The sequence below is a fragment of the Lipotes vexillifer genome, unplaced genomic scaffold (assembly GCF_000442215.2).
Source record: "Lipotes vexillifer unplaced genomic scaffold, Lipotes_vexillifer_v1.1 scaffold205, whole genome shotgun sequence".
NCBI classification, from domain to species: domain Eukaryota; kingdom Metazoa; phylum Chordata; class Mammalia; order Artiodactyla; family Lipotidae; genus Lipotes; species Lipotes vexillifer.
In genome coordinates this window covers 2650470-2678055 of record NW_006781396.1, presented here as the reverse complement: position 1 = coordinate 2678055, position 27586 = coordinate 2650470, and the positions used below count along the sequence as shown (strand labels likewise).

The window sequence follows — 27586 nt, the reverse complement described above, 5'->3', positions numbered from 1 at the left end:
AGGGCCTGTGGGCAGGGAGGGCCTGGGTCATCTCAGGTCCCCTGGCTGGTGCCAGGTGCAGAACAGACTCTCTGCTAGCAGTTGTGGTTCTGAAGTCCTGAGAGGCACATGGAGGCCTGGGTGGGGGACCACTACTTTGTGGGTCCTGGAGGGGTTGTGGGGTGCAGGAATGAGATCAGCAGAGTGGGACTCCTGCATACCATCAGGAGCCCAGGCTGCCAGCCTCCTGAAGGCCACTTGCCCCGCTTCTACCTCTGTCTCCCGGGCTCCTGGGCCTCGCTGCCCCTGCACTGGGGTCACGGGGGCTGGGAGGCGTCACGTCCCCGCCTCTTTGCCCTCAGTGCCTCTGTGAGTCAGGGGCCTGGCGTGGAAGCAGCCGCACGTGTAAGATTTGTCACCATCTGGTTCTGTTTTCCACCCTCTGCAGAACGTGCATTTTTAACGGGTTACAGAGTAGACCCCTGGCAGGCGGTATGGGGAGAGGGCAGGGGAGGCTGTGTCCCAGCTCTGCTTCCTATCCTCTGCTCAGTGGTGTACAAGTCCCAGCAGCTCTCTGAGCCTCAGTCCTTTTGTCTTTAAAATGGTATTAAGATGCCAGGTGGAGGGCGTGTGTGTTGGGACTGACAGTTTAAATGGCCCGGGGTTTCTCTGTGGGGTGAAGAAACGTCCTAAAGTTGATTGCGGTGGTGGTTGCACAGCTTTACGCAGAGACGAAAAGCCATTACATTCTGCACTTTCTTTTTTTTTTTAATTTAAAACAGAAAATTTTTTGTTGGAGTAGAGTTGATTTACAATGTTGTGTTTCAGGTGTACAGCAAAGTGAATCAGTTATACAGATATGTATACATATACAAACATTCTGCACTTTAAATGGGTGAATTGTATGGTACATGAATTATGTTTCAGTAAAGCTGTTACCAGTAGGGCCTGGCCCATAGAAAGCCCCGTGACAGGCATTTTTAGTCATAATTAGGAAACAGTCTAGGGTGGCAGAAATTGTGGAGTCTCTCTACTCTAGTACAGACTAGCTGTGTGACCTTGAATAAGTTTCTAAATCTCTCTGTGCTTGGGATTCCTCATCTGTAAGGAGGAGAGGAGAACAATCGTCTGTAGGGCTGTTCACAGGATTAAATAAGAAAATGTAAAAAAAGTGAAGGGTCTGGTATATGGTGGGGCCTTTAAAAATGGGGATTATTAATAGTAATATTTAATACTTTTTTATAGTAATTACTACAGTAATTACAGCTATCATTAATGGTGAGAAATACTAAAAGTATTGTTGGAGTCTCTTGTACTGCAACAGTATGTAGATTATCAGCGCTCTCTGATGTGAGCCCGAGGCCACCTCTGGTTCCCGCGTTGGCCAGGCCCTGCCTCCCCTCTGCTGTGGCAGCTTTCTCTGCAGAATGGTGCTTGCTCAGTGCACGGGAGTGTATTACGACTGGTCTGTAATAACCCCACATGCCTTCCAGGGAAGGAGGGTACTGAGAGGTGCCAAGTGGAGCATTCTTTTAACAATCTGTAGGCACCTTCCCCCAGCCAGGCCCTTGACCAGCTCCTGGGGATGCAGGGTTGAAACTCACCGCTCTCTCCCTGTGCTCCAGAACCCATGGTTTAAAGAAGGCCGATATGCACAGTAGACAGCATGAAACAAGACTGATCACACTAAACGTCAGTGTTGTGTAGGAATGCAGGGAAGCGTAATGCACCTACCTGCACTTGGTAGCTGGCCTGGAGGTGAGTACTGAGAAGGAGAGGTGCTCAGGGAAGGCTTCCCAGTGGAGGGGACATTTGGGCTGGGTATAAAAGCATCAATAGGAGCTTTTAAAGCCAAGAGCTAGGAATTTTAGGCATTCACAGGGAAGGAAATCCTACGTCTTTGCAGGATTCAGGAAATGGCAAGTCATCTCAGCTGCTCTCCACTGAAAAGGGGGGCAATGAAAATGTAGTTTGGAGAAGCTCTGCCTCACTGTGGACTTAGATTTGCCCCTGTGGCCATAGGGAGCCATGGGAGGTTTGTAAGCAGGAGTCACTTTAGTATTTGGAGAAGATGCTAATCTTTCCAGCTGCATGCTAGCACAGTCCTAGTGTAGCAGATTTGCCTGGGGCCCATCGGTGTCTTTGTGCCAATATCTATCCTTGCCCTGGGGTTGCTCCATGATGTCTAGGGAGTGAGTGGGCTTTCCTGGCAGCTCCTTGGCAAGCACCCAGCTCTGCCTTGCTGTCTGTGCCTGCCCTGGGATGTGGAGTGTGAGGTCTGGAGTTTGTTTCAGAGGTGCCCTCACCCAACTGCCCGGCAGGCCTGTCCCCACACATCGTGGCCTGCGGGCTGCCTGCCCCTACACATCTGTGCCGACAACCCTGGGAGGGGCGGGGGAATGTCTGGCCCCGCATTGGTGCAGAGCTCGTCGCCTTGCTCCACCTGCCTCTCCAGCCCCGATGGTGGATCCTGCCCTGCAGACCCTCACCCCTCCCCAGCCAGCCTGGTGTGTTTGCACCTCACTTTGGAGCCCATGCCTTTGCTCATGCTGTTCACACCTCCCACGGTGCCTTCCCTTCCCTCTGCTTGAGACATCCCCCATCTTGGCCGCCCAGTTCCCAGAAGTCAGGAACTGTCTTAAATTTTTGCATTTCTCTGCATGCCTAGCACAGGGCTGCGTTCGCGGTACACAGGGTCGGGACTTCAGCTGCCTCTAGGAGCAGGGATTAGCGCAAGGGAAGAGGGCCAGGTACTAGGGGAGAGGTGGGACAGCGGCAAATTCCTGTTTAAAGGGAGTGCCGATCTGGTATCACATTTGAGAATTTTAAGAGAGAAATCAGAAATATGGATTTTTAAGCAAAGTGTTCTATTTTTTAAGACAGTGTGTGGGCCCAGTGCAGCAGGGCTCTTAGCTGGAGGCCTCAGCTTGCCAGTGAGCAGTGCAGGGGATGAGAGCATGACCCCGGCAACCAGACTGCCTGGGTTGAAATCCCAGCCTTGGCTTTTTCATGCCGTGTGGCCTTGGGCAATTACTAAGCCTCTCTGTGCTTCAGTTTCCTCATCTGCAAAGTGGGGATAATATTAGTCACTTCATAAGAGTTGTCATGTGTGCAAAGGGCTTTATTAGCACAGTACCCGATATGCTTCAGCCGTCGCTGTTAAATGGTGTGGATTTACTGGTTGAGTCCACCGGGTCTGAGGGGACGGGAGCAGGAGAGAAGAGGAGAGGAAGCCAAGAGTACCCCAGTTTTCTGCTTTACAACCCCAGAGGGGTCTCTGGGCTTTTAGCTGGGCAGGCAGAGCCCATTCCTCCCAACCTCCTCCAGGCCTGTTCATTTTTTTCTCAGGCTGCACCTTGCTTCTCACCCCCGTCTACATTCTTCCCCTGGAACATTCCCATCGGGCTCTCAAAGGGCAGGGTCTGAGCTTAGTCACCTGTGTGTCTCTATGACCCCGGCACCTGCCACAGGGCAGGCCCTCAGTGGATGTTGAGTGAGCTGACGGACCGGGAGAGGGAACGTGGCGGGCTCCCTTTCAGAGGCGGCATAAAGCTCACGTCTGCATCTTCTCACCTCTGTCAGATGGGGAGGGACAGCAGGCCTGTCCTTCTCTCTGTGGCTGTCTGTCTGCTCCTAGGCCAGCGATGGATGACACATGGCACTCGCAGTGCCACTTGGCCTCCTGCACGCCCGGCAAGCCCTGCAGGTCAGCTGTGCACGCTGCCCCCGAGTGCGTGTCCCAGTGTGTGCTCCAGGCACCCATGCCCCGTGGGCCCGAGCCACTGGGTGAGGCGAGACCGTTTGCTTTCCTGCCCTCAGTGTGCCCTTTACTGGTGAGTTTCTGTCTCCATAGCTCACGTCCTCTGCGAGGGTGCAACCTGCTTCATCACGTTTGCTATTCAGGTAACACAGTTCCCTGAGAAGCCCTCAGTCCTTTGTAGAATTTGTTTCTATAACGAAAACAAGAAATGGTCTTTTTAGAGAAAAAGGGAGCTTCTGACCTGCCACATCAGGGTGACTGTGGGTCTTTAGGTAGAAAGTGGCCTACAGCCCTTCTTACATTTCACAGAGTATGTCCCCCGTGGTCACTTCCTGCTTGTGGGGCTGTGGTCTGGGGGCTGCAGGCATGGGCAGCAGTCAGCATGGGGTGACTTGACCCCAACCAAATCCCAGGAGGCAGGAGCACAGGTTTTCCTGGGGAGATAGGCAGTGTGGGGAAACTGAGTGACTGTATCAGTTATCCACAGCTGTGAAACAGACCAGCCTAAAACTGCTGAACTTAAAACAACGGCATATTCTTTCCACAATTCTGTTGGTTGGCTGGGTGATTCCTCTGCCGGTTGCTCCCTGGACAGTTGGCGAGGCTGGAAGGTCCAGGCTGACCTCATTCACACATCCGGCATTGGCGCTGGCTGTTGGCTAGGCAGCCTCAGTTCTCCTGTCTGTGGCCTCACATCCTCCAGTAGGTAAGACCAGCTTCTTTCACAGCAGCCTCAGGGTAGCATTCCAAGAGGGTAAAAGTGGAAGCTGCAAGATCTCGTAAGGAAGATCTTCTAGTCTTGGAAGTTGCACAATGTTGCTTCTGTGCATTCTATTGGTCAAAGCGAGCCACAAGGCCAGCTAGCTTTTCCAAGACTGGAGGAATGGACCCTACCTCATTTCAGAGAGGCATGGGAGCAGAGACAGGAGGCGTTGTTGCAGCCATCTTTGCAATCGTTCTCCCATACTGACCCTAGGCAAGTGGCTCGACCTCTCTGAGCCTCAGTCTCTGTATCTGTAAAGTGGGTGTTCCTACCTTGTAGTTTTGTTGATTAGAAATCAGGCACTTACAAGTGCTGCCACGGTGTCCAGGACAATAAATGGTAGCATTTGCTGTTATTATTGTTGATCTCTTGGAATAAACATAGAAACTGAGGCAGGTTCCACAGTGGGTTTGTTTCCAGACCCCTGGACGCCCATTCTAGTGCTCGTGCTTCCCAGAAGGCCCCATCCCAGCAGGTCCTCTGCCTGAGTGGCCCAGGGTCTGGATCCTGGGTGGTTTTCCAGTCTTCGAGGCGGTCTGATCTTGCAGTTTCACGTCCCTAGTTTCCCCACGGCTGTGCCTTGCTGTCTGCTCTGGGTTAATAACTTATTTATGATATGGAATAGAAGCCAGACATCACCTCACTGCCGCTCCTTCCGTGCACAGCCGGCCTCCCATTCCAGGGAGGGCTGGTCTAGGGGCTGGTTTTATTTTACTCCCCTGGCATCTTCGGGCTGGCTGGAGGGAGGGTGGCCTCTGGGCTGCTCCCTGGGCTGGTGAGTGGGGTGGGGGCTGTGCCTGCCTTCCACCTGCCTTCCAGCCTCAGAGCAGTCCAGGCCCAGGGCTGGGCTTTTGGTGAGGACCTGGGGAATTTCCGCATTCCCCGGACCCTGCACTGGAAAGTTCCCAAATCATCCGCCAGGCCCGGCCTTCTGTTTTCAGCATGTGGGCCTTTTCCTGCCTATAAAGCCTTAGAAACAACAAGAACAACAATAAGAAGAACAGCAGCAGTAATATTTGTAGGCTGCCTCATCCCTGGCAGCTCCAGGGAGCTCCGTATCAGCACAAATAACCCTCCTGTTATGAACACCTCCGGCGGTGAATCTCAGCTCAGCATCACTGCCAACGTTCACCCTAACTCAGCTATGACTGGAAAAGGCTTTGGGGGCCTCTCGGTCCCCTTCTCACTTTCCAGATGAGGAAGCTGAGGCTCAGGGAAGGGAAAAGACTCACCCAGGGTCACGCAGTGGGCGACTGTCAGGGCCAACGGGGTCCAGGTCCCTGACTCCCTGTCCCGTGCTCCCCCCACAATCCCGCGCAGCTTCTCCCGAGTTAGTAGACGGGAATCGTCCCTCGAGGTCATAAACCCTGTAACTGGCCAGGGCCTCGGTGGCCATGGCAACGACTTCAGAGCGCAGACACTGAAGGGATTGGTCCATCAGTTGCCTCGTGGGGGGCGTCCTGGGAGTCCTTGGGCCTGGGTGCCGAGTGGAGGTGTTTACGAGACTCCCCCTGCAAGGGTGGACTGCTCAACTTCTGCGCGTCGTTGTCCTCCTGAAGACTGGGAAACCTGTTAAGAGAAAACAAATGCCAACCTCCCAGTGAGCAGGATTTGAAGCTCAAACGAAACCTTCTGGTGCGTCTCAGCTCCAAGTCACCATTGCCGATGTTTTATCCATTTTCAGAATTTTGCAGGGCAGTGGGTTGCCGTTATGCACACATCACTTGACATGGAACATTAAAACCCTGCACTCTCCTTTTCTTCTGCTTTCCATAACATGGCTGAGGGGGCAGTAGATCAGGCTCTGTTAGAGAAACCTCTGAATGTGGGAGTGTTTGTTAGGACCTGGTCGGTCTGAATGCAAACCCTGTTCCCAACGGGCTGCTTGAAGCCCTTTGTCAGTTTTTGCTTTTAAGCCAGCCAAATATTTATACCTTTGATCTGTCCAGAAAACATTCGTCCCCCAAGGCCACCCCGCCCCACAGCAGAAGTTAATTTCCGCCCCTTGAGGTTGGCAGGAGCCCACACTCTGAATTAGCTCCTCCAGCCCAAAGAGGCCTGTTGAGTGCTTATATTTTGTCACCTCATAAGTCACAGTCCCGAGGCTGTCCCCTAAGCCACAGCGCGTTTTGTGGGAGAGGACTCTCACTGAGGGTGGTATGCCCAAGGGGGTTCATTCTGGAGACTTGGACCTGAGGATGTTGGCCGAAGGTGCCTCGTTCCGAAGTCGGTCCTGTGTTGTGGATCGGTACCTGCCCTCTTGTGGAGAAGCTCGCGTTTGGAAGAGGCACAGGAGGCGGGGGCGGTGATGGGGTGACATGTGAGCTAGGCTGGAAGGGCACACCGCAGAGCTCTCCGCGGCGCAGGCATGGAGGCGCTCGTGCACAGGCGTGCCTCTCCAGCTACTGTGGTTTTGTCCACTTGTCCCCACTGTGCAGAGGAGGGCAGCGATGCCTGGAGGGGTATGTGTTGTCAGGACCCCCATGTGGGGTTAGACCTGGGCCCGGCATAGGAGTTCAGGCATCTAGGTCCACTCATCTTTCCATTCTCCTGTGCTCACCTGCCTCTGCAGGGCCCTCTGGGGGCAGGCTGGTGTCAGGATGGATCAGAGGGGAGCCCTGGCTGGGACAAGTGACCTGCTGGGGCCAGCCCTCCGCTGCATGTAGGACCGGCCGCACCCTTTCCTGGAGCCACCCCGCTGTCCTCTGGCTTGCTTCTGAGCTGTAGGGTTCAGGCCTTGAGGCGGGGAACCACTCCCCAGCTCAGGGCCTGGCAGCTACACCGCCTCCTGGCGTTTGAGGGCTGCTTCCTGTCTCCTTGTCTTGAAGCCTCCGCTGCTGCCAGGACTTTGGGCCAAGCAGGGAGCCCGGTGGAGCTCCCAGCCCAAGCTTGGTGGGCCGTCTGTGGTGGTGACTGAGGGGGGGAAGCCTCAGAGCCACTTGGCTCCTGGGCGTAGGGAATGGAAATTAATGGTGGCTGCCAGCCTGGCAAGGTCTGCCCTTGACTCTGCCTGGGCTCCAGGGTGGGGGCTTGCGGCACAGGGGGACTCTCTGAGCACCTGCATGTGAGGCCCCGCCCTGCTGCTGGGCCAGGACCCCTGCCACTGGGCAGGGAGGGGTGTCATAAAAAGCAAGCACCCTTCCTGTACGGACATTTGCCAAGCCTGAAGAGCTGCAGGAAGATCTAAGCAACGATGTTCCCCGCAGAGCCAGAGGACAGACTCGGTCGCCGCCTGCAGCAGCAGGAGCAGCGTAGAGATGTCGCTGTCAATGTCCTCACTCTCTGCACCGCGGGCTCCCAGCTGGGGGGTTTGTGACATCATTGACTGGCCACTGGCCGCCCAGTGGATCACAGCCTCCCTCCCCACCTCTCGGACCCACCCAGCTCAGGGCACTTTTGGCGAATTACGCTTCACTCACAGTGGAGCGGCACCTTAAGGGCAGGGGGTGGCTAGGTTCTAAGATAGCACCTAAGGCACAACTCACGTGTGGTCCAGGTGATCCTTGGTCGTGCTCAGCCCGGGGAGATGCTCACAGTGTAAGAGGTGTGCAGTCACCCGGCCTGTCTGGACTCCCCTTCCCCGCCCCCCTTGGCCCGGGTGTGTACTCAGTGTCCTCTTGTCCCCTGTCTTTCTTGCCCACTTCCTGTATTATGACCGACTAATTCTGGTCGGACACCTGACGCTGTTATTGCTGTCTTTGTGAAACATGGATGATCACTTAAACGTTCCATTTAGTACCATTACACCATTTGGGAGCTTCTAGAATTGAGACCAGGGGTTCCTAGCCCTGGGTGCACGTGAGAATCACCTGGGCAGCTTTGAGACAATACTGATGCTCGCCGCTCCCCCACCCCCCCCACCGCCGCCCCATCTCCCTAGATGTGATTCATTTGTCTGGGGTGTGGCCTGGGTGTCAGTCGGTCTGCAGATTCTCCAGGTGACCCTAATGGACATCTAGGGGTAAGACCCACTGCTGTAGCCTCTTGGAAAAGTCTACTTTGTGTTTGACGGAAAAGTTGGGGGACCAGGAGAGCCAGTCCGAGGAAGGAAAGAAAGGAAAAGGCCACACACCTGCTGTGGGCCAGGCCTCAGCAGGGGGCATGTCCCCTTCATTACGTCATTTCATTTCGTTTCAGGCATGGAAACTGAGGCTTGGAGAGTGTCACCCAGCTGGGAAGGGTCCAGGCTGGGACAGAGCCCCAGGTATTTCACTTCCGAGTGTAGCTGCTGCATCACTTTGCAGGGAGGTTGGATGACAGAAAAGGAGGGTTACATTGGGTTTGTTTCCTTCTTTTAAACTTTGTTTTAAAGTCATTGTTATACAATTTTTTCTTGCTCATTGTAGCAGGCAGACATTCTGTGCAGAATCAGGTTTCCTTTTCAGATAGGGGAATCATAGAAAAGTCAGAAAAACAAATGTTTAAAGAGAAGGAAATTGCCTACAAGTTCACACCCAGGTGGTGCATTTCCACCAACCTTTGGTTTGCCCATGTTCTGTCTCACATTTACAATTCCCGTGAATCAGTCTTTTCTTGGTAAGGACTTTTCCCCTTAAAGATGCAGGGGAGAAGGATCTTTGCTACAAATGGGCTGGGCCCACCAAGGCCCCAGTAGCTTTTCACCCAGCACCTCCCAGGGTGTGAGGCCTGCAGAGGTCATGACCCTGGGAAGTGGGTGGAGCCAGCAAGCATTCATCGGGTAACTGCCTCCAGCTGGTGGAGGCTTTCTGCTTCCCGTGCTTCCTCTCAGCCTCAGGGCCTTCTGGGACTTCGGCTGCGCCCGTGTGGGGTGTGCGTTGCCCATTGAGGACAAGCCTGGCGGTTCTCGGCTCCATCCTCAGAGGGCTCCTTCCTCCTGCCTGTCCCCAGGGCTGCAGCTCGGCATGAATCAGCTTTCAGACTCTCCTTGGCTTGGGCCCAGGCCTTGGCAGCCCAGCCTCCAGCAGAGCTCCTGTGGCTTGGGGCTTCCACATCAGGTTTGAATTATGTGGAATCTCAGCGTCCTCAGGCTTTCATCCCAGCCGTGCTGACTCACGCTTCCATGGTAGCGGGCAGCTTGTACACCTCATGCATGTGTGTCGTTTGAGTGCATGTGTGTTGTCTGCCTGCTTGTGTGTTGTCTGTGTGTGTGTCATCCCTTTGTGTGTCATCTGGGTGCATGTGTGTCTCTTGTTCCTGTGCATATGTGTCATCTCCGTGCCTATCTCTTATCTCCCTGTGTGTGCCATCTAACAGCTTTATTGAGATTCACATACCATGTAAGTCACCCATTTAGAGTGTACGATTCAGTGGATTTTTATTATATGCCCAGAATTGTGTAATTGTCACCATGTTCAATTTTAGAACATTCTGACTATCTCAGAAAGAAGCTCTGTGTCCTTTAGCTATCGCCGGCCCCTCTCTCCACCCCCTCTCACCACCCCCAGCTGGGATCCATTACTCCAGCCCCCGGCAACCACTAATCTATCTTCTGTCTCTATAGATTGCCCTATTCTAGAGTTTCAAATGAATGGAATTGTATGATATGTGGCCTTTTGTGACTGGCTTCTTTCACTTAGCAGAATGTTTTCAAGATTCACCTATGTTGTAGTATTTTTCAGCATTTCTTTCTTTTTTATGGCTAAATAACATTCCATTATATGGATACACCACATTTTGTTTATCCATTCATCTGCCGATGGGCATTTGGGTTGTTTCCACTTCTTGGCTGCTGTAAGTAATGCTGCAGTGAACATTTGTGTAAAGGTTTTTATGTAGACTTATGTTTTCATTTCTCTTGAGTTTATACCAAGTGGAATTGCTGGCTCATATGGAAACTCTGTTTAATATTTTGTGGAACTGCCAGATTGTTTTCCTAAGTAGCTGCGTCATTTTACATTCCCACCAGCAATGTATGAGGGTTCCAATTTCTCCACATCCTTGTCCACACTTGTTAGTGTCTGACTTTTTGATTCTAGCCATCCTTGTGGGTATGAGGGGTATCTCATTGTGGTTTTGATTTGCATTTCCCTAATGACTAATGATGTTGAGCACCTTTTTATGTGCTTATTGGCCATTTGTATATCTTCCCTGGAGAAACGTTTACTCAGGTTCTTTCCCCATTTTTAAATTGGGTTGTCTTCTTAGTGAGCAGTACGAGTTCTTTACCTATATTAGACGCAAGTCCCTCACTAGGAGAGCAGAGGCTGGTTTCATATCTTCTTGCACCCCCACCCCCACCCCCAAGCCCAGCACGCAGTAGATGCTTCGTAAAGACCTACTGAGAGAGGGAACGGTGGTCTCAGGCTATGGGGGCGTGTGGGGTGGCACTGGCCCCCTCACGTTCGTCGTGAATCAGAGGCAATGGCCCAGGATGATCCCTCAGAGGGTCTGGTCCCTGCAGGTTATGTTGGGTGTGTCTTTCAGTTGAACTGACTTAACAGAACCACTGGGGAGGTGGAAGGACTTAAAAGAAACCTAATCCCTGGGCCCACCCCTCCCCTTGATTTTTTTGGCTTGAGTAACTGGGAAAAAGATAGTGTCATTTGCTGAGATGGGGGAGGCATGGGGAGGAGGAGTAGGTCTGCTTTAAAGTTTGCGGTGCCCAGCGGAAGCCCAGGGTCTCTATCAAGGAGACTGTTGGACAGTCTTACATGGAATTTCGGGAGGGGTCAGAGCTGAGGATGTAATTTTGGAGTTACCTGCAAATACATAATCCCCATAGGATCAGGAGAAATCCCCAGGGAGCATGTGTGTGTGGCTGCAGGAGCTGAGTGAGACCAGGACAAAGAAGTGATTTCTGGCTCTGGCCACATGAGGTCACAGGTGACTGTGATGAGAACAGTTTCCAGGAAGTGGTGGTTCTAGAAGCCCCTGTGGTGTGGATAGAGGCGAGGCACGGAGGTGCAGGCGGTGAGCGTGGACAACTCTTTCTGCTGTGGAGGGAAGCAGAGACCCTGGCAGTAGCTGGACAGGGCTGGGAGGGAATTTCACAGATGGGAGATCCTCAAGTGCACTTATGAATACATGTCAACGAGACTGAATCAGGAGAGAGGGAGGGCCTGGTGATGCCAGAAAGGGGGATGCTAATTGCAGGAGTTAAGTCTTGAGGCGGTGAGAAGGGGGTGGTCCTGAGCACAGGGCACGGCTGTGGGAGCTCATGTGGTGATGGGAGAGCCTGCCTGACGGTGTCTGTTTTCTCCTTGAAAACAGGAGAGGGTGGGGGCGGGGCCAGTGTTAGATGTCCAAGCCAATGGGAAAACGGGAACACAGGTGTAACAGGGCAGTGCTGCAGAATCCCCTGCCTGCATTGTGCTCACATGAGAGCTCTGGACACTGATTCCAAGGGAGACCAGTGGGCACCGTGTGCGTTTTCTCCATCAGTGTGCAGACGTGGAGTGGGTGGCGGCTTGGGTAGAACCAGGGCAGAGGCTTCTCTGGGAGAGCAGGATGGAGGGAAAGGCAGGAGAGAGTTATGGGTGTTTGCACAAGAACTATTATGTGTCTGGATCGAGAAGTCCAAGGTGGTGAGAGGAGAAGTGAGGACTTGGAGGGGGGATTGACAGTGGCGGAGTGGTGGGGCCATGTGTTGGAGTTCTTGATGAAGTTTAATTGTAGCTGGAGCCAGCGTGCTAGAGTTAGGTGAGCAGGATGGTGGGGGGAGAGAAGGAGACACCCGCAGTCAAGGTTTCTGAGGTTGTAGCAGGTGATGTGATCTCGGAGGCAGCCTGGCTGGCAGTGGCTGGGGATAGAAGTAGGTGGCTCTGTTGGGGGCGAGCCTAGTGGAAGCCACTTCTGATTCTCATGCCATTCCCGGTGTGTGCATCACCCAGCCTCCACTTGCTGGGTTTACTTTTGTTTCCTCCAGTGGAACAGTTTCAGTCTGAATTTGCTGGAAGCCTAGAACCTGAGACAGCACAGCTGTCAGTCAAACCCTCGTAATGGAATTTCCAGAACGAGTTCAGGCCCGAGGATGCACTCTCTTTGGGAGGTGGCAGGATGGTAGGGTTGGGGGTGGCCTGCTCTGCTTCTTTCCCTGCTGGGGAGGCCCCACATAGGCCAGCCTTGGAAGGAGAAGGAAGGGGAGACCTGGCCCACACCTCAGCTGGCTCCACTGCGGCCGCCATCTCGAAATGGGCCCTCCTTCTGGGCATTTGACAAAGGTTGGCCAATCTGAGGGGGCAGCAAGGGGGCTCGGGATTCCCCTTTCCCAGACCCGGGCTGGGTCCTTGCTCATTGTCTCTGCACCTGACTCAGCACAGATGGACCCCTGTCCTTGTCCAAGTCTGGACTTCTGCACTGTCCAAGGTGTCCTTTGGGATCTCGATCTCTGGCCTCCCTGGAGATCTGTTTGTTGGCTCGTTTTACCTGTGCCTCCCAGTTTACATGCAAGTACATGCGGTTTTAGAATAAACATGTTGATATATACACATTCCCGCATACATAGGAATTTCAAAACAGTATGACTTCAGTTGTCTGCTGAAATGTTTGGGACCTCGCCCTGATGACAGACAGCTGCCGGTAACCACCTGAGCTGTTCAGTTATGACCCACGGCAGGACACAGGTGATTTCTAAGGCAGCAGTCACCTACGCTGCCGTCACCCGTCTACTTCAGGTGCCCTGGCATTACACTCTGGATTTGGGGTTTTTTCCCGAGGGGAGGCTGGACTGGAAAACCTTAGTTAGCACAGCCTGAGGGCCTCTGGATGAAGACGCAGAAGAAGCTGTCACCTTTGCAGCCAAAACAGTGTCACAGCCATGTTGGAAAATTCAAACAGGCCCCTCCCTCAGCCACACACCTTCCTGGAAAGAGCCCTCAGGAGCAGCCGTATTAAAGGGTCTAGAGCAGGGCTGAGGGGGCCAGCCTTGCCCACTGGTGGGTTTCCATTTGGAGAAATTGCCCGAAGGCCTATATAGTATGTGGCTCAATTGGATATAAACAGCTATTTGTTGTTGTTTTTATTGCACGAAGTATCTTTCTGGAATATATTTCCTACTTATCTACTGTTTCCAGAAGAGCAAGTTATGGGTGAAAACAGATACAGCTGACATTTATTTTCCATTCCACCAGAGCTCAGTTTCTCCCCCTTTCTTGATTTCTTATACAGAAACTTGATTTGATTTTAGTGCTTAAAATTAGCCACCACTTGTCGGAAATATAAACATCTCATAAACTGAGAGACGGGAGTAATGTGGTGAGGAGGCGGAGAGCCAGAAGGTTCCCGTTGCCAGGCTGTCTGCCCTGAGCGGTGCCTGGTTTCCTGGCCAGGGCAGCGCTGGAGGGGAGCACGGGCCAAACCTCTCCTGGTGCAGACGGGGAAACGGAGGGCCGCGGGGAGGAACTGGCCCAGGCCGCCTCCTGATCTGGTGGCCGGGCCTGCCTTGCCATCCCTTCTCCAGGAGGAGGGTCTCGGAGGCCAAGAGGGAGCCCAGACGTGGCCCAGAACTGCCAAGGCCTGGACATGATGCCCTAAATAGATGAGGTGATCACTAGGGAGGTTCTGATCTGGATGCCAGTGAGGGGGTGGGGTGGAGGTGGGGCCGGTGGGATCTGCAGTTACAAGAGGTTTGAAACTTATTATTTCGTAGCCCTTGCATATGACAGGGCTTGGGTCTTTGCCCTAAACTGTTCACTGGGTGGAAAAATAGGGGTTCTTTTAACTCTTGCCTGGGGAGAGGGCTGAGGGTATGGGGGCTAGGCCAGTCCCAGGAATCCCAGGGCTTCCATGGCTGGTAGAGGGGAACTGGGGTGTGCGTGGAGGGTGGGCGCCAGGTGGCGGGAGGGGTCTGCTCCCCCTAAGGCTGTGTGCTGAAGTTTCTCCTCATCCTCATGTCAGTGGTGGTAGGTGGACTGGCTTCCATCGAACGTTTTTGTCCAGAGGTGGGAAATGAATATCCTGCTTACTCTGCAAGGCCAGACCAGAGGCCCAGGGACTTGCAGTAGGGACTACAAAAGAATGCTCCAAGTGGGCCCCCAGGGCAGGAGCAGGGCCCGAGCGGCCTGAGGTAATAGAGCTTAGCTCAAACAGCCACACAGAGCTGGGCTCTTGTTCTAGTGCTGTCCCTTACTTGCTGGGTGACTCTGGGCAAGTTACTTAACCATTCTGAACCTCTGTTTCCTCATCCATGAGATGAGTCTAATATCAGTGCCTATCTCATAGGGTTGTTGTAAAGATGAATTGAGATGTGTAAATGTAAGTGGCAGGTACTGTTATTAATAGCAGTGGTAATAAGACTGTTCATAAAGGGAGGAATGTAGAGAAGTGTGTTTCAACTCAGTAAGCCATTACGAGTGTCCCCACACAGAATAGGTTATATCTTGAGAGAGGGAGCTCCCTGTCACTGGAGGCATCCAAGCAAATGTCAGAGGTCCCCTGACTGGGGATGTTGTCAGGGTATTGAAGCCTCAGACTGGGGCAGGCATGGCCATCTTGAAAGGGAGGGGTGGGCTGGAAGGTAGTACCTTGCAGCCCAGCCCTATGCTGTGCGCATCATTCTGGAACCTGCGTCCCTCATATGAGGCACTGAGGTCTGGCGGCCACAGGGACCCAGTGGGTGATGTGGCAGGGAATGCCAGATTCTGAAGAATCCTCCTGTGTAGTGGGTTAACCAAGTCCCAGAAGGGGGGAGGCTGTGATCAAGTGACCCAGTGTCGGGGGCAGGGGGCGGTAGCTGAATGGAGTCTCCTGCCCCCTGGTCTGGAGAATTCTCCTCTGCCGGGCTCTTTGCAGAGCTGTGATGGGCAGAGAGAAACAGAGCAGCTACAGCCCTCAGTGAGCCTGGGTTTGTGTGAGTTTGGCCTGGATGAAGCACAGGTTGTCTGACTTGTGCTGTCAGGGTCTCTTGCTTTGCTTGGTCCAGGGGGGCTTCGGTGGGGTGGCAACAGTGCCCTTGGGTATCAGACAGGGGTACAGAAGTTGGGATGGGATGGATGGGCGTGGGGCTTGGCAGAGAGTCTCTCTTGGCAGTCGAGCTGCAGTAGCTTTGGGGGGAATGCCCTGGGCCCTCCCATCCTGCAGCCCTGTGTACCCTGGAAGACGGCTTCCTTCGGCGGGCTCTGCGGGTCCGCAGTGGCAGAGGCCCTTTGACTTGGCCATCACTTATGCAGGTTTGGCTCAGCCTCTGCCCACGAGCCTGAATGCCTCCCCAGCCCCACACTGCCCTTCCTGCTTCCACACCTGTGCCTGGGTCCCCTACCTGCTGTGCCCTTTCCAGCTCACGTAGGTTTCTTTTGCTACCCTGTCAGTTTCTCCCTTCTTCCCATGCACTGATTACCCTGCCGCTGGCCGTGGAGGTCGAGCGGAGACTGCCAGTCCCAGGGTGACCATGTGACTCAGGCCGGGCCAACCACAGTCTCCCTTGGGCTGTTCCAGATGGGACTATGCAAGGAAAGCCTGCTTGACTGTGGTGTCAGAGCAGAGATGTGCCTCTAAGAACATAGCCTTGTCTGGGAGAATGAAGCTGATGCAGAGCGGCTCCTGAGGAGGGTGGAGAGGGAGCCGTGGGCACTGGGCCCCTCACTTCCAGTGCCTGCACCTGCCATGGTTTGTCCAGGGGCCAACACGCTCCCCTTTGGTCCAAGGGGGTTCAAGTTGAATTTCTGCCCCTTACAACCGAGAGCCTGATGAATACCTGTCCCTCAGGTATATCCGCCAGTGCGCCAAGCCCAACAATTTGGATACCCTCTGCTCCTCTGTGGGCCCCTCCATCCAGACAATGAGCAACTCACAGCCAAAGGCTGGGCCTTATTTATCTGTTTCTCCCTGCCCTGGGCACATGGCAGGTGCAAAAGTAAAAAAAAGGGAAAGCGCTTTAAATGAAAGGACGTGTGCTTAATGTAGAGTCTGACATTGTCATTTTAGTAAGCAGACCAGGACTTTTGCAGACAATTGAGTGTCACCTGATAAAATGGTTACCTTGGGAAGCCCCAAACTTATTCGGGTAATGCTGGCTATTTTCCCTAGAACGTTTTTTGGCCTCCTGATTGGAGCAGAAGGCCATCTTGGATTGGACCCAAAATGGTGTTTGCAGTTTGATGGAGAGACACAGCAGGAAGGGACAGGGAGAAGGTGGGCTGCTGCTGGGAGTTCGGTGTTGTGTGCTCAGGAAGCCTTGAAGGGGGTTCCCTAAGAAGCCAGCTCAACACAGGCTGAGGTGGGACAGTTGGTGGAATTTTGTTGCGCACAGTAGTGGCCGCTTTACAAAGAGGCAGCTCCTATTCAAATGGGAAGGTTTATAAAAATGGTTCCCTCATTCCCTGCTTTGTGTTCACAGCTGCGTTCCCAGTGTCTGGCGCAGGGGGCTGGTATGTAGCAGGCACTCCATAGGTATTTGTCGAATGAGTGAAGGAATTCAACAAGTATATATTTTTGAAGGATTGCCTCCTATTTTCCAGGCACCATGATGGGTGTCTCTTACTGCTTTATAGAGCTGATGTGTGGGTGGTAGGTAGGGGACCTGTACCACGTCTATTCACACACATCCAGTTATATGTTTCATTGGCCCCCGTGACTATTGCCTTCACTGGGATCTAATAACATGTTGGCTGGGCTTGGCCAACGTTATATTTTTATGTTTTCATTTCCAAGGCCAGCACTTGATTTTTTTTTTTTTTAAGGGCCTGTTTTGATGCAGGCGAAAAATTAGAGTAAAAACAGAGCACACACTCCTGGGGCACTGTCCTGGCTCATTTATCGTCAGCAGACATGAGCTGCCGTCCCTGGTGTGTATGCACACATGCTTTAAATCTGAAATAACAGCGCTTTGTACTGGAGTTGGGGTCCAGTGCCCACCTTAGGTAGGGATAATTAACCTTTACTGATAGGACTTTCCGTGCTTGTCTGTCTGTAGATACAGGCAAATCCGCAGGATAGTGATAGCACTTTGGGGTGCTTTGGTGTGTGTACCTAGTCCTTGTGACAGTGACCTGCCATTTTAAGCACTGGAACCCTTTGTTTAAATGAAATGTTACATGGAAACCCGTGAGTGTACAACACAGTGGAAGTGGATCTGCTCTGCTTGCAATGGGCGTGGGAGCCCTTGCTTGGCCCCCTGACACCCCCTCCCATGTCCCTGCTGGCATCCCAGGGCCCCCCAGGCCCCTAGAGGAAGAATCTGTACTCGTTTAGTCCCACTCGTTTGCAGTCGCACGCGCTCACCCGTTTGCCGTGTGTTCACATCTCTTCTCTCTCCCCCTCTTTCCTTCTGCTCTCTGTGCCCCTGGTTCAGGCGGGCCTCATCCGCACAGACAGCACTGACTACTTCATTGAGCCCCTGGAGAGGGGGCAGCAGGAGACGGAGGCCGGCGGGAGGATGCACGTGGTGTACCGCCGGGAAGTCGTCCAGCAGGCGTGGACAGAGCCTCTCGGGGACCTTCACAATGAAGGTAGGCTGTGGGCGGGGCCCCCAGCTCTACCTCCGTCCACACCTCGGGGGTGTTTTTAGGTAACTTCTGGCCTGAACTTCTCAACTCCTGGCCTCAGTCTTCTCAGCTGTGTAATGGGACTGGGCCATGGAGACCTACTGCACCAGCAGGGAAATGCCACTGCGTTTTAGGGGCTACCGTAACAGGCTGGAGTTGGGGGCCAGAAGGGTACTTGAGTCCCCTGAACTGTAGTCCTTGGGACTCCAGAGTCTCTGAGGGGCTCAGTGCTGCTTTGCAAGGCTGTTTCTCTGCCAAGGCAGAAGGTGGAATGGCTGCAGTTAGCTCTTCACCCCGCTGAAAATTATCTCAGCCCCTGGGAACCACGGGAAGGAGGTTCTTAGGGCACTTGCAGGGAGACTGCCTGGGGTCAGGCCACCAGGGTCAGCTCTGTGTCCAACAGACCGTTTAAAAATCCTACCTCCACCACTGTCTACTGTGTGACCCCAACAAGTTACTTAACATCTCTGAGCCTCTTTTTCTAATCTGTAAAGTGGGGGCGATCACTGTTACCTCTAAGGCTGTGTGTATTATAGTGTGTATAGAAATCCCCGCATGGAGCTTAGCACGTAGTAGGTGTTTGATGAATGGTTGCTCTCATCACAGTCTCGTTATTAAGGTAACTGCTGCCATGTTAGGGTGAGAGCCCTGCGAGGGGCGTCTCTGCACCCCAGTGACCAGCACCAGAGCCTGCACCCCGGCCTGTACGCCTACTCAGGACACGTGGTTAAGTGAATGAAGGAGTGGATGCGACCTGTGCTGGTCCTGGGCCCGGGCCCGTGCCGACTTCATAGTCGGACTGAGCTTTGTCTCGAAGCCCCTTTGGCCACTAAGACATGAGACTCTGGGTGGAATCTGGCCATGAGTGACCACAGCCTCCTGCCTGGGCCCTGGCAGGGTTGGGCCCCGTGTGAAGGAATGCCTGGAAACCAGTTGTCCCCACATATAATGCCTCCTCTGAAGCCCCAGCTGCTCTCCCCCTGTTGCTCATAGTGATGCTGCACTTATGTTGCGATGGTGGAGGGCTCTGCAGGCCTGGCGGCGGCGGCGGGGCGGGGCAGCTGAGGGACTGGGCGGAGCCTCGGGGGGGGGGGCTCGGGGGGGGTTCAGGAGCAGGTGGTGACCATTCCCACCACCATGGCTGGGAGGAATGACAAGTCTCCCTCGGGCTCCATTTTATCTGAGGCCAGTTCTGAATCAAAAGACCATAAATCCTCCCTTATGGGGAGAGACCTTGGGGAAGTCCTACTCCAGGGCTGTGAGCCTGGAACCGACCACACAGTCCACCACCATGGTCATTGGCTGGGAGGCCGAGACCGCTGAGCTCAGGGTGGGGTTCAGGTCCCGAATGCTGTTTTGACTCCTTTTCATCAGGCTGCCCGGCTGAACCTCCGGTGGGCCTGTGGGTGGTGTCATGCCCTTGGCCCATGTGAGTCCTTCCTTAGAAAGACAAGGGTGATAGGGGACTTTCTTGAAAACCTGTGACTCACTCACTCTGTTAATTTAAGGCCAGCATTGCATCTGAGCCCAGTTTGTGAAGCGTTTCTGGATACAGCTGTCTCCATTTAACATCTCAGTTAAGATGAAAGGTTTGACCTTGGAGGATGTGCCCTGGATGTTCCCATGCTCCTAATGCTGTCCCTTCCTCAGTCCTGCCCTGTAGCCACCTTCCCACCATCCAGGTCCCTGGGACCTGGATGCCAACAGGCCATATGTGCCTGTTGCCAGAGTTCTGGCTCCTCGGCTGGGGGCCGGGGCTGCCAGACACCAGGGCAGCTTATCCCCTGGCCAGGCTGGGGCTTAAGGCTGCTGCTGCTTTTTTTTAATCAAGAGAAAATCCATTTTAACATATACAATTCAGTTTGGTTTTTGTTTGTTTGTTTGTTTGTTTTTTTACTATATTCACAATTTTGTGGGACGGGGGGGGGGGCTCGGGAGGGTTTCAGGAGCAGGTGGTGACCATTCCCACCACCATGGCTGGGAGGAATGACAAGTCTCCCTCGGGCTCCATTTTATCTGAGGCCAGTTCTGAATCAAAAGACCATAAATCCTCCCTTATGGGGAGAGACCTTGGGGAAGTCCTACTCCAGGGCTGTGAGCCTGGAACCGACCACACAGTCCACCACCATGGTCATTGGCTGGGAGGCCGAGACCGCTGAGCTCAGGGTGGGGTTCAGGTCCCGAATGCTGTTTTGACTCCTTTTCATCAGGCTGCCCGGCTGAACCTCCGGTGGGCCTGTGGGTGGTGTCATGCCCTTGGCCCATGTGAGTCCTTCCTTAGAAAGACAAGGGTGATAGGGGACTTTCTTGAAAACCTGTGACTCACTCACTCTGTTAATTTAAGGCCAGCATTGCATCTGAGCCCAGTTTGTGAAGCGTTTCTGGATACAGCTGTCTCCATTTAACATCTCAGTTAAGATGAAAGGTTTGACCTTGGAGGATGTGCCCTGGATGTTCCCATGCTCCTAATGCTGTCCCTTCCTCAGTCCTGCCCTGTAGCCACCTTCCCACCATCCAGGTCCCTGGGACCTGGATGCCAACAGGCCATATGTGCCTGTTGCCAGAGTTCTGGCTCCTCGGCTGGGGGCCGGGGCTGCCAGACACCAGGGCAGCTTATCCCCTGGCCAGGCTGGGGCTTAAGGCTGCTGCTGCTTTTTTTTAATCAAGAGAAAATCCATTTTAACATATACAATTCAGTTTGGTTTTTGTTTGTTTGTTTGTTTGTTTTTTTACTATATTCACAATTTTGTGGGACCATCACCATTGTCTAATTCTAGAACACGTCCATCACTCCCATAAAAAACCTGATACCCATGAATTAGCTGTCAGTCCCGTTTTCCTCTCCTCAACCGCCTGGTGACCACCAATCGATCTTCTCTCTCTAGAGATTTGTGTCTTCTGGACATCCCCTCTATGTGGAATCATACAGTCTGTGGCCTTTGTGACTGGCTTTCTTTCACTTAGCATGTAGGGTTCATCTGTGTTGGAGCATGTATCAGTACTTTACTCCTTTTTATGGCAAGGTAATAGTCCATCCTGTGGAGAGACCACATTTTGTTTATCTGTTCATCTGTTGGTGGACATTTGGGTTGTTTCCATTTTTTGGCTATTATGATAATGCTGCTGTGAACATTCTTGTACAAGGTTTTGTGTGAACATATGTTTTCAGTTCTTTTGCATATATACCTAAGAGTGGATTGCTAGGTCCTGTGACTACACTGTGTTTAACTTTTGGGGGAACTGCCAAACTTTTTCAAAGCAGCTGCACCATTTTACATTCTCATGGGGCTTCTTGGGTGGGCTCATTGAAAGTTCCCAGTGACCTGCTGCCCTCACCCCTCCTCGCTTTGAGGATTCCCTGTATCTGGCCCATATAAGAGGGTGTGACTGGAACATCTCCAAGGTCTATAGCTGATGTCAGCGGGCCCTCCCCAATGCCCGTTACTGTTTTAGTTGAGAGAGAAACCTGGGTGGACCCGGTTAGGGTGTGATAATGGGGAGTGGCAGGTCTGGGTTTACATTCTGGCCTTTTGCCATGAACTTGCTATATGACCTGAGATGAGTCGGGTAACCTCTCTGAGCCTCCCTTTGACAGGCCTGGCAGGGAGAGCTGTGAGGGGTCAAGTTCCCCGTTTCACTTGCACTGCTGCAACCTCCGGGCACTGCTCGTGTGCTGGAAGTGGCTGTTGTGATTGTACTCACTCCATGGAGAGAGCCCTTGCCCCTCCATCTCCCCTCCTGGGGGTCTTCACCCCTCCCAGGAATTTGTCTCTGGGCTGCTGCACTCACTGTTGGACTCAGACAGCAGGGCCACCAGGAGCTCTGGTGCAGTGTCACCTGCAGAGAGAGAGGCATTGGCCTCAGGGGCAGGGCGGGTGGACACCAGCCTGAGCCCTGCTCACCAGGCTGTGCATTGCATTGTTCAGAGGGCCGGCTGCCCATTTCTGGTTTCTCCACTAGGCCAGTGGCCATGCATTTTCCCAACTCTTGTGGGTTTTTTCCCATAAATTTATTTATTTATTTATTTATTTATTTTTGGCTGCGTTTGGGTCTTTGTTGCTGCGCGCGGACTTTCTCTAGTTGCAGCGAGCAGGGGCTACTCTTCGTTGCGGTGTGCGGGCTTCTCATTGCGGTGGCTTCCCTTGTTGCGGAGCACGGGCTCTAGGTATGTGGGCTTCAGTAGTTGTGACACACGGGCTTAGTTACCCCGTGGCATGTGGGATCTTCCCGGGCCAGGGCTCAAACCCATGCCCCCTGCATTGGCAGGCGGATTCTTAACCACTGCACCACCAGGGAAGCCCGGCACGCGGACTCTTAGTTGTGGCATGCAGACTCTTAGTTGCGGCATGCATGTAGGATCTAGTTCCCCAACCAGGGACTGAACCCGGGCCCCCTGTACTGGGAGCACAGAGTCTTACCCACTGGACCACCAGGGAAGTCTCCATTTTCCCAACTCTTAAATCTAGTGCTTTCCTTCCTTTGCACGATAGCACTACTAACCAAAGGGAAAACAGAAACAGTGACATGGAGCCCTGTGGTTCCCTGTTGCCCTGTGCTCCGATTTCAGTCCCTGAAGTACCCATGTGCATGGAGGCTTAGAGGCAGAACTTGGGTGTCTGTTGATTCATTCCTGAGGGTCACCCACATTGTGGGCGGGGTCTCCTTATACTCACAATAGATGCTGCAGGCGCAGCTCCCCCTGCACGGGGCCCTGTGTTCCCCACACTCCAGCAGGTTGTCTCCTGCTCTCCGCCAGCCAGTTCCGATACGCCCTTCTCCAGAAGCCTTCCCCAGCTCCCCAGTCCCGGTGTGGGTCTCGGCGTGGAAGCCTGCCCTAGTCAGTCCTACTATAGCCCTTGACGTTACTCTATTGATACCATCTGGTTTCTTATCTGTCACCTGCACAAGGCAGGGGGACTTAAGGACAGGGCCCTACCTTCATCACCCACCCACCCTCAACCCTTCTAGGAAGTGTGGGGAACCTCCTGCAGCCACACCTCTGGATACATGCTGGGATTGTAGTGGTGGCATCTTTACAGCCTCAGCCCCTGGCCCAGTCTTGGGGGTGGGGGTGGGTTCTCAAATAACAGTGGATAAATGAATAGTCTTAGAAATCAATGCGCAAGTATCAGAGCTTCAGGGTAGGATGGCGGGAAAGTCATTAAGTTCAGTTGGAGTTTTCTTGAGGGACCCCAGCTTCCTGTCCTGCTTTCATAGCTTTCCCTATGGTGTCCTCATGCACCCTCACTCCACCGCCCCAACAGATGTTGCTCCAGTCCTTATTCAGGCTATGGTGTAACTGACTGATAACTGCTTGAGGTGTTACCTTTCTAAGTAGCAGTATGTTTCAAAGCAAGGCCTTTGGATTCAGACAGACATGGACACACTACTTTGAACCTTAGTTTGTTTGCCTGTATAATGGGGTCGATAACCTGACAGAGTTGTTGTAAGGACTGGATTGGATTGGATTAGATTAAGGGTCAGAAACTAAGGTCCATGGGCCAAATGTGGCCTACCACTTGTTTTTGTAAATAAAGTTTTATTGGGACCTAGATAGACTTATTTGTTTACGTATTGTCTGTAGCTGCTTTTATGCTCCAACAGTCGAATTGAAGAGCTGAGACGGAGACCAGAAGGCCCACAAAACCTAAAATATTTACTATCTGATCCTTTACAGAAAAAGTTCGACAACTCCTAGATAACATCATACAAGTTAATAAATGCTGGTTAAAGAAATAAATATTTTGCTTTCATCCAAAAGGCCAAAGCTGTGATGGTGAAATTTGGAGTTGCTGGCAGTGATTGGGAGGGATTTGAGGGGCACAGGGCATGCTCCAGGGGTCCGTAAAATGCCCCGCATAGGCCACGGTAACATCACAATTTTTTTCCTTTATTAAGATGTTTACACCCAGTGCCACCTTTGATTTTTACAGCAAGTTTGTGGGGCAAGAGATCAAGGATTATCCCTCCCCATGTCACAGCAGGGGAGGGAAGACTGGAGCAGCAGCGGGGCTTGGGCTAGGATGCACAGGGAGATGGGACTGAGTAGGAACTGGAACCCGGGCCAGTTCTCGCCTCTCTGCTCTTCGTTGCCTCAGAGACTCGCCGTGTCCTCATGCCAGGGAAAGGGCTCATGCCCACCAGTTACCTGGTATGGCACAGACCCTCATGCTGCCTTGGCTTTCAGAGGCAGGGAAAGGGGCACACTTGACGGGGGCGGCGTCGCGGTGACAGTCCCTTATGTGGGTTTGACCTCGGTTTCTTCCCGTCCCGGTTCCAGCTTTTGGCCTGGGTGACCTTCCCAACCTGCTGGGCCTGGTGGGGGGCCGGCTGGGAGAAGCAGAGCGGAAGCGGCGACATGCCAAGCCGGGCAGCTACAGCATGGAGGTGCTGCTGGCGGTGGACGACTCGGTGGTGCGCTTCCACGGGAAGGAGCACGTGCAGAACTACGTCCTCACCCTCATGAACATCGTGAGTGTCCCCGAGCCCCAGGGCTGGGGTGGGGGCCACCGGCGCTGGTCTGATGGACAGTTTCTCCTGGGCCTGGTGTTTTCTGGGTAGACTCGGGGAAGTCACTGCCTGCTCCTTAGTCCAGCTGGACAGCGATTTCCGTGGTGAGATGGACCTGAGCAGGCATGACGTCCATCCCAGGCCTCAGCCTGGTCTCAGCTGTGCATGCCTGTGCTGAGGTGCCTACAGGCAAAACAGAGCCCATGGCCAGTGGCTTCTGGGCTTGGACACATTCAGAGCCTGGCTCAGGCATGGCCGGGGGCCTCACTTGCCTTAGAGTTGAAGGGACTTCCCTGAGATTCATCATCTGGAGAAAATGCCTGATCCCAGGCTGGGGAGACTGGCTAGTGAGCTGTCCGTCTGCTAGGGGGGATCCCAGGCCGCCAGGGTGGGCCTTGGGTGTTCACAGAGATCAGACGGGCAGGGAAAATGAGGATCATGGGCAAATTTTGAGACTGTGAAGCAGAGAGGCCATGCACTGTCCAAAGTGGGTGGTCACTGCTCAGCTGCCACTGGAGGCTCTCATGCTGAGATGCAGGGCTCTTGTCACAGAAAGGCCAGTTTTTTAAAGACAAGTTAGAAATGCAGACAGTTTTGTTTTGTTTTTTTAAAACTTTTTATATGGAAAATTTAAATTGAGGTATCTAAGTGAAACACCCAAGTTTTTGAAATGCTAAAATAAAGAAACCCACTGTGAATGCTGAATCAAACCTATTTACACACCACATCTGGCCTGTGGGCTACAGTTGGGCACCTCTGACCTAAAGGGGCAGAGACGAGGGAGACCAGGGGAAAGGAGGGTGAGAGCATCAGGGGTGGGCTTGCACTGTTTCTCTTCCGGCAAGAGGCCTTTGTCAGAGGCGCCTGTGGCTGTGGCTCTGGGAGGATGGGGACCGGTCTAGGCGCAAGTGGGACCTATGGTGGAAACTGCTCAGGCCTCGGCCGGATGCTGGGGAGACAGGGCAGGACCTTAGGCCCTCCTTTATGAAGCCAGGTGGAGGGGTGACGTGGGGGTCAGGCCCCAGCTCAGAATCCTAGGGTGCTGTGGAGTTCAGGCAGGAGGAGGCAAGCACCCCATCAACAGGAGACAACAGGGCGGGGCCTCTTCAGCTTGGAGTCTGCAGGAGACCCAGCTCGACGGCTCATCATAAACATTCATCCGGAGCATAAGAGCTGAGAAGGAAGATAAATATACATGGTGGGACCTCTTTAGTTTTTATTTTATTAAAAAATTTTTTTATTGGAGTATAGGTGATTTACAATGTTGTGTTAGTTTCAGGTGTATAGCAAAGTGAATCAGTTATACCTGTACAAATATCCACTCTTTTTTAGATTCTTTTCCCACATAGGCCATCACAGAGTATTGAGTAGAGTTCCCTGTGCTATACAGTAGGTCCTTAATAGTTATCTATTTTATATATAGTAGTGTGTATATGTCAATCCCATTCTCCCAATTAATCCCTCCCTCCCCCTTCCCCCCTGGTAACCATAAGTTTGTTTTGTACATCTGTGACTCAATTTCTGCTTTGTAAATAAGTTCATTTGTACCAGGTGGGGCCTCTTTAGAAAGCCAAAGTTTCCAGCCCCTGCATGGGCCTCCACTGGCCTTAAGGTTAGGGTCCTCTGACCTGAGGCCCGTAAGAAAGTTGGCTGGCTGCATTCTCATGCAGACCAAAAGGTGACTGCAGGCAGGCCAGGGCTGCGATAGGATCAACTTACACTCAGTCTAACATGCAAGGTTCTTGGAGGCTGTGACAGACGGACGTTCAGCGCCTCACAACGATCACAGTACTGCGTGGGGAGGAACGTTAGTGGATTGGCCGAGAGCGTGGGCTTTGAAATCAACCAGTCTGGCTCTGCCCCTTCCTGTCTTTTGACCTTGGGGGCAAGTCAAAACCCCAAAACCCCAGCCCTCTTGAGTGTCCCTTTTCTGGGTGCTTCAGGTCTTATTTGCAGCACGTGGGTTCTTTCATTGTGGCGCGCGGACTTCTGTCTAGTTGTGGCGCGTGGGCTCTAGAGCACATGGGCTCTGTAGTTGCGGCACGCGGGCTCTCTAGTTGATGCGCATGGGCTTAGTTGCCCCGCGGCATGTGGGATCTTAGTTCCCCGACCAGGGGTCGAACCCGCGTCCCCTGCGTTGGAAGGTGGATTCTTTACCACTGGACCACCGGGGAAGTCCCTCCCCACTTTTAAAACAGCATTACCTGGGGACTTCCCCGGTGGTCCAGTGGCTGGGACTTCACTTTCCAGTGCAGGTGGTGTGGGTTCGATCACTGGTAGGGGAGCTAAGATCCCACATGACTCGTGGCCAAAAAACCAAAACGTAAAACAGAAGCAATATTGTAACAAACTCAATAAAGACTTTAAAAATGGTCCACGTTAAAAACAAAAAAACCAAAAAAACCAAATAAAACAAAAAAACCCCCAGCACTACCAGTACTTACTACGCAAGGGTTTGGGGAGATTAAATGAGGTGCATAGCACGTAGCATGGTACCTCGCATGGCATAAGCTCCCAGTAAGTAGTTGGTGATAATAATATGGCTTTCATGAGGGAAGTGGTAACACATTTCTGGGAACTAAACAGTTGATGAGCAGAAGTGTCAACTCCATGGTCATGCCAATCCCCCTGGCAACATTTGTAGGAAAATAAAATAGCGTGATGCTGCCTGTGCTGTCTGGGATCCATAATCCAGCCACACGGGAGGCAAGGTGGCTCTTAGGAGGGCATGCAACCAGACCCTTGTAAGCTGTGTGACCTTAGGCAAGGGACCTGTATTCTTCGGAATGTGTAGCTTGTAAGTGATGGCAAACGAATTCAAACTAGGTTAAGAAAAACAGGGCTGAAAGAAATGGGCCAGGTTGTGGAAGGGACAGGATGGAGCTGGTTGTAAGTGTAATTGGTATTAGAGGCTTACATGGACTCTGTTTTTAGGTTCCCTTCTCTCTGTGTGACATCCTAATTCTCTTTGACCAACATCTCTACAAGACAGATTCTGGCTATTAGCATCATGAAGCTCTTTTTTTTCAGTTTTTTTTATTAAAGTATAGTTGATTTACAATGTTGTGTTAATTTCTGCTGTACAGCAAAGTGATTCAGTTATACATATATGTACATTCTTTTTTAAATATTCTTTCCCATTGTGATTTATCATAGGATATTGAATATAGTTCT

General features: G+C 52.7%; 1 protein-coding gene across 2 annotated transcripts in view; it reads left to right on the top strand.

The window, feature by feature from the left end:
* ADAMTS14 (ADAM metallopeptidase with thrombospondin type 1 motif 14) overlaps positions 1-27586 on the top strand; it is a 91804-nt gene that overhangs the window by 6630 nt on the left and 57588 nt on the right. For both annotated transcript variants that reach the window (XM_007454698.1, XM_007454697.1), the window contains exons 3-4: positions 17710-17866; positions 24183-24373. In XM_007454698.1, coding sequence (XP_007454760.1) covers positions 17710-17866; positions 24183-24373 — 348 coding nt within the window. The remainder of the gene's footprint in view (positions 1-17709; positions 17867-24182; positions 24374-27586) is intronic.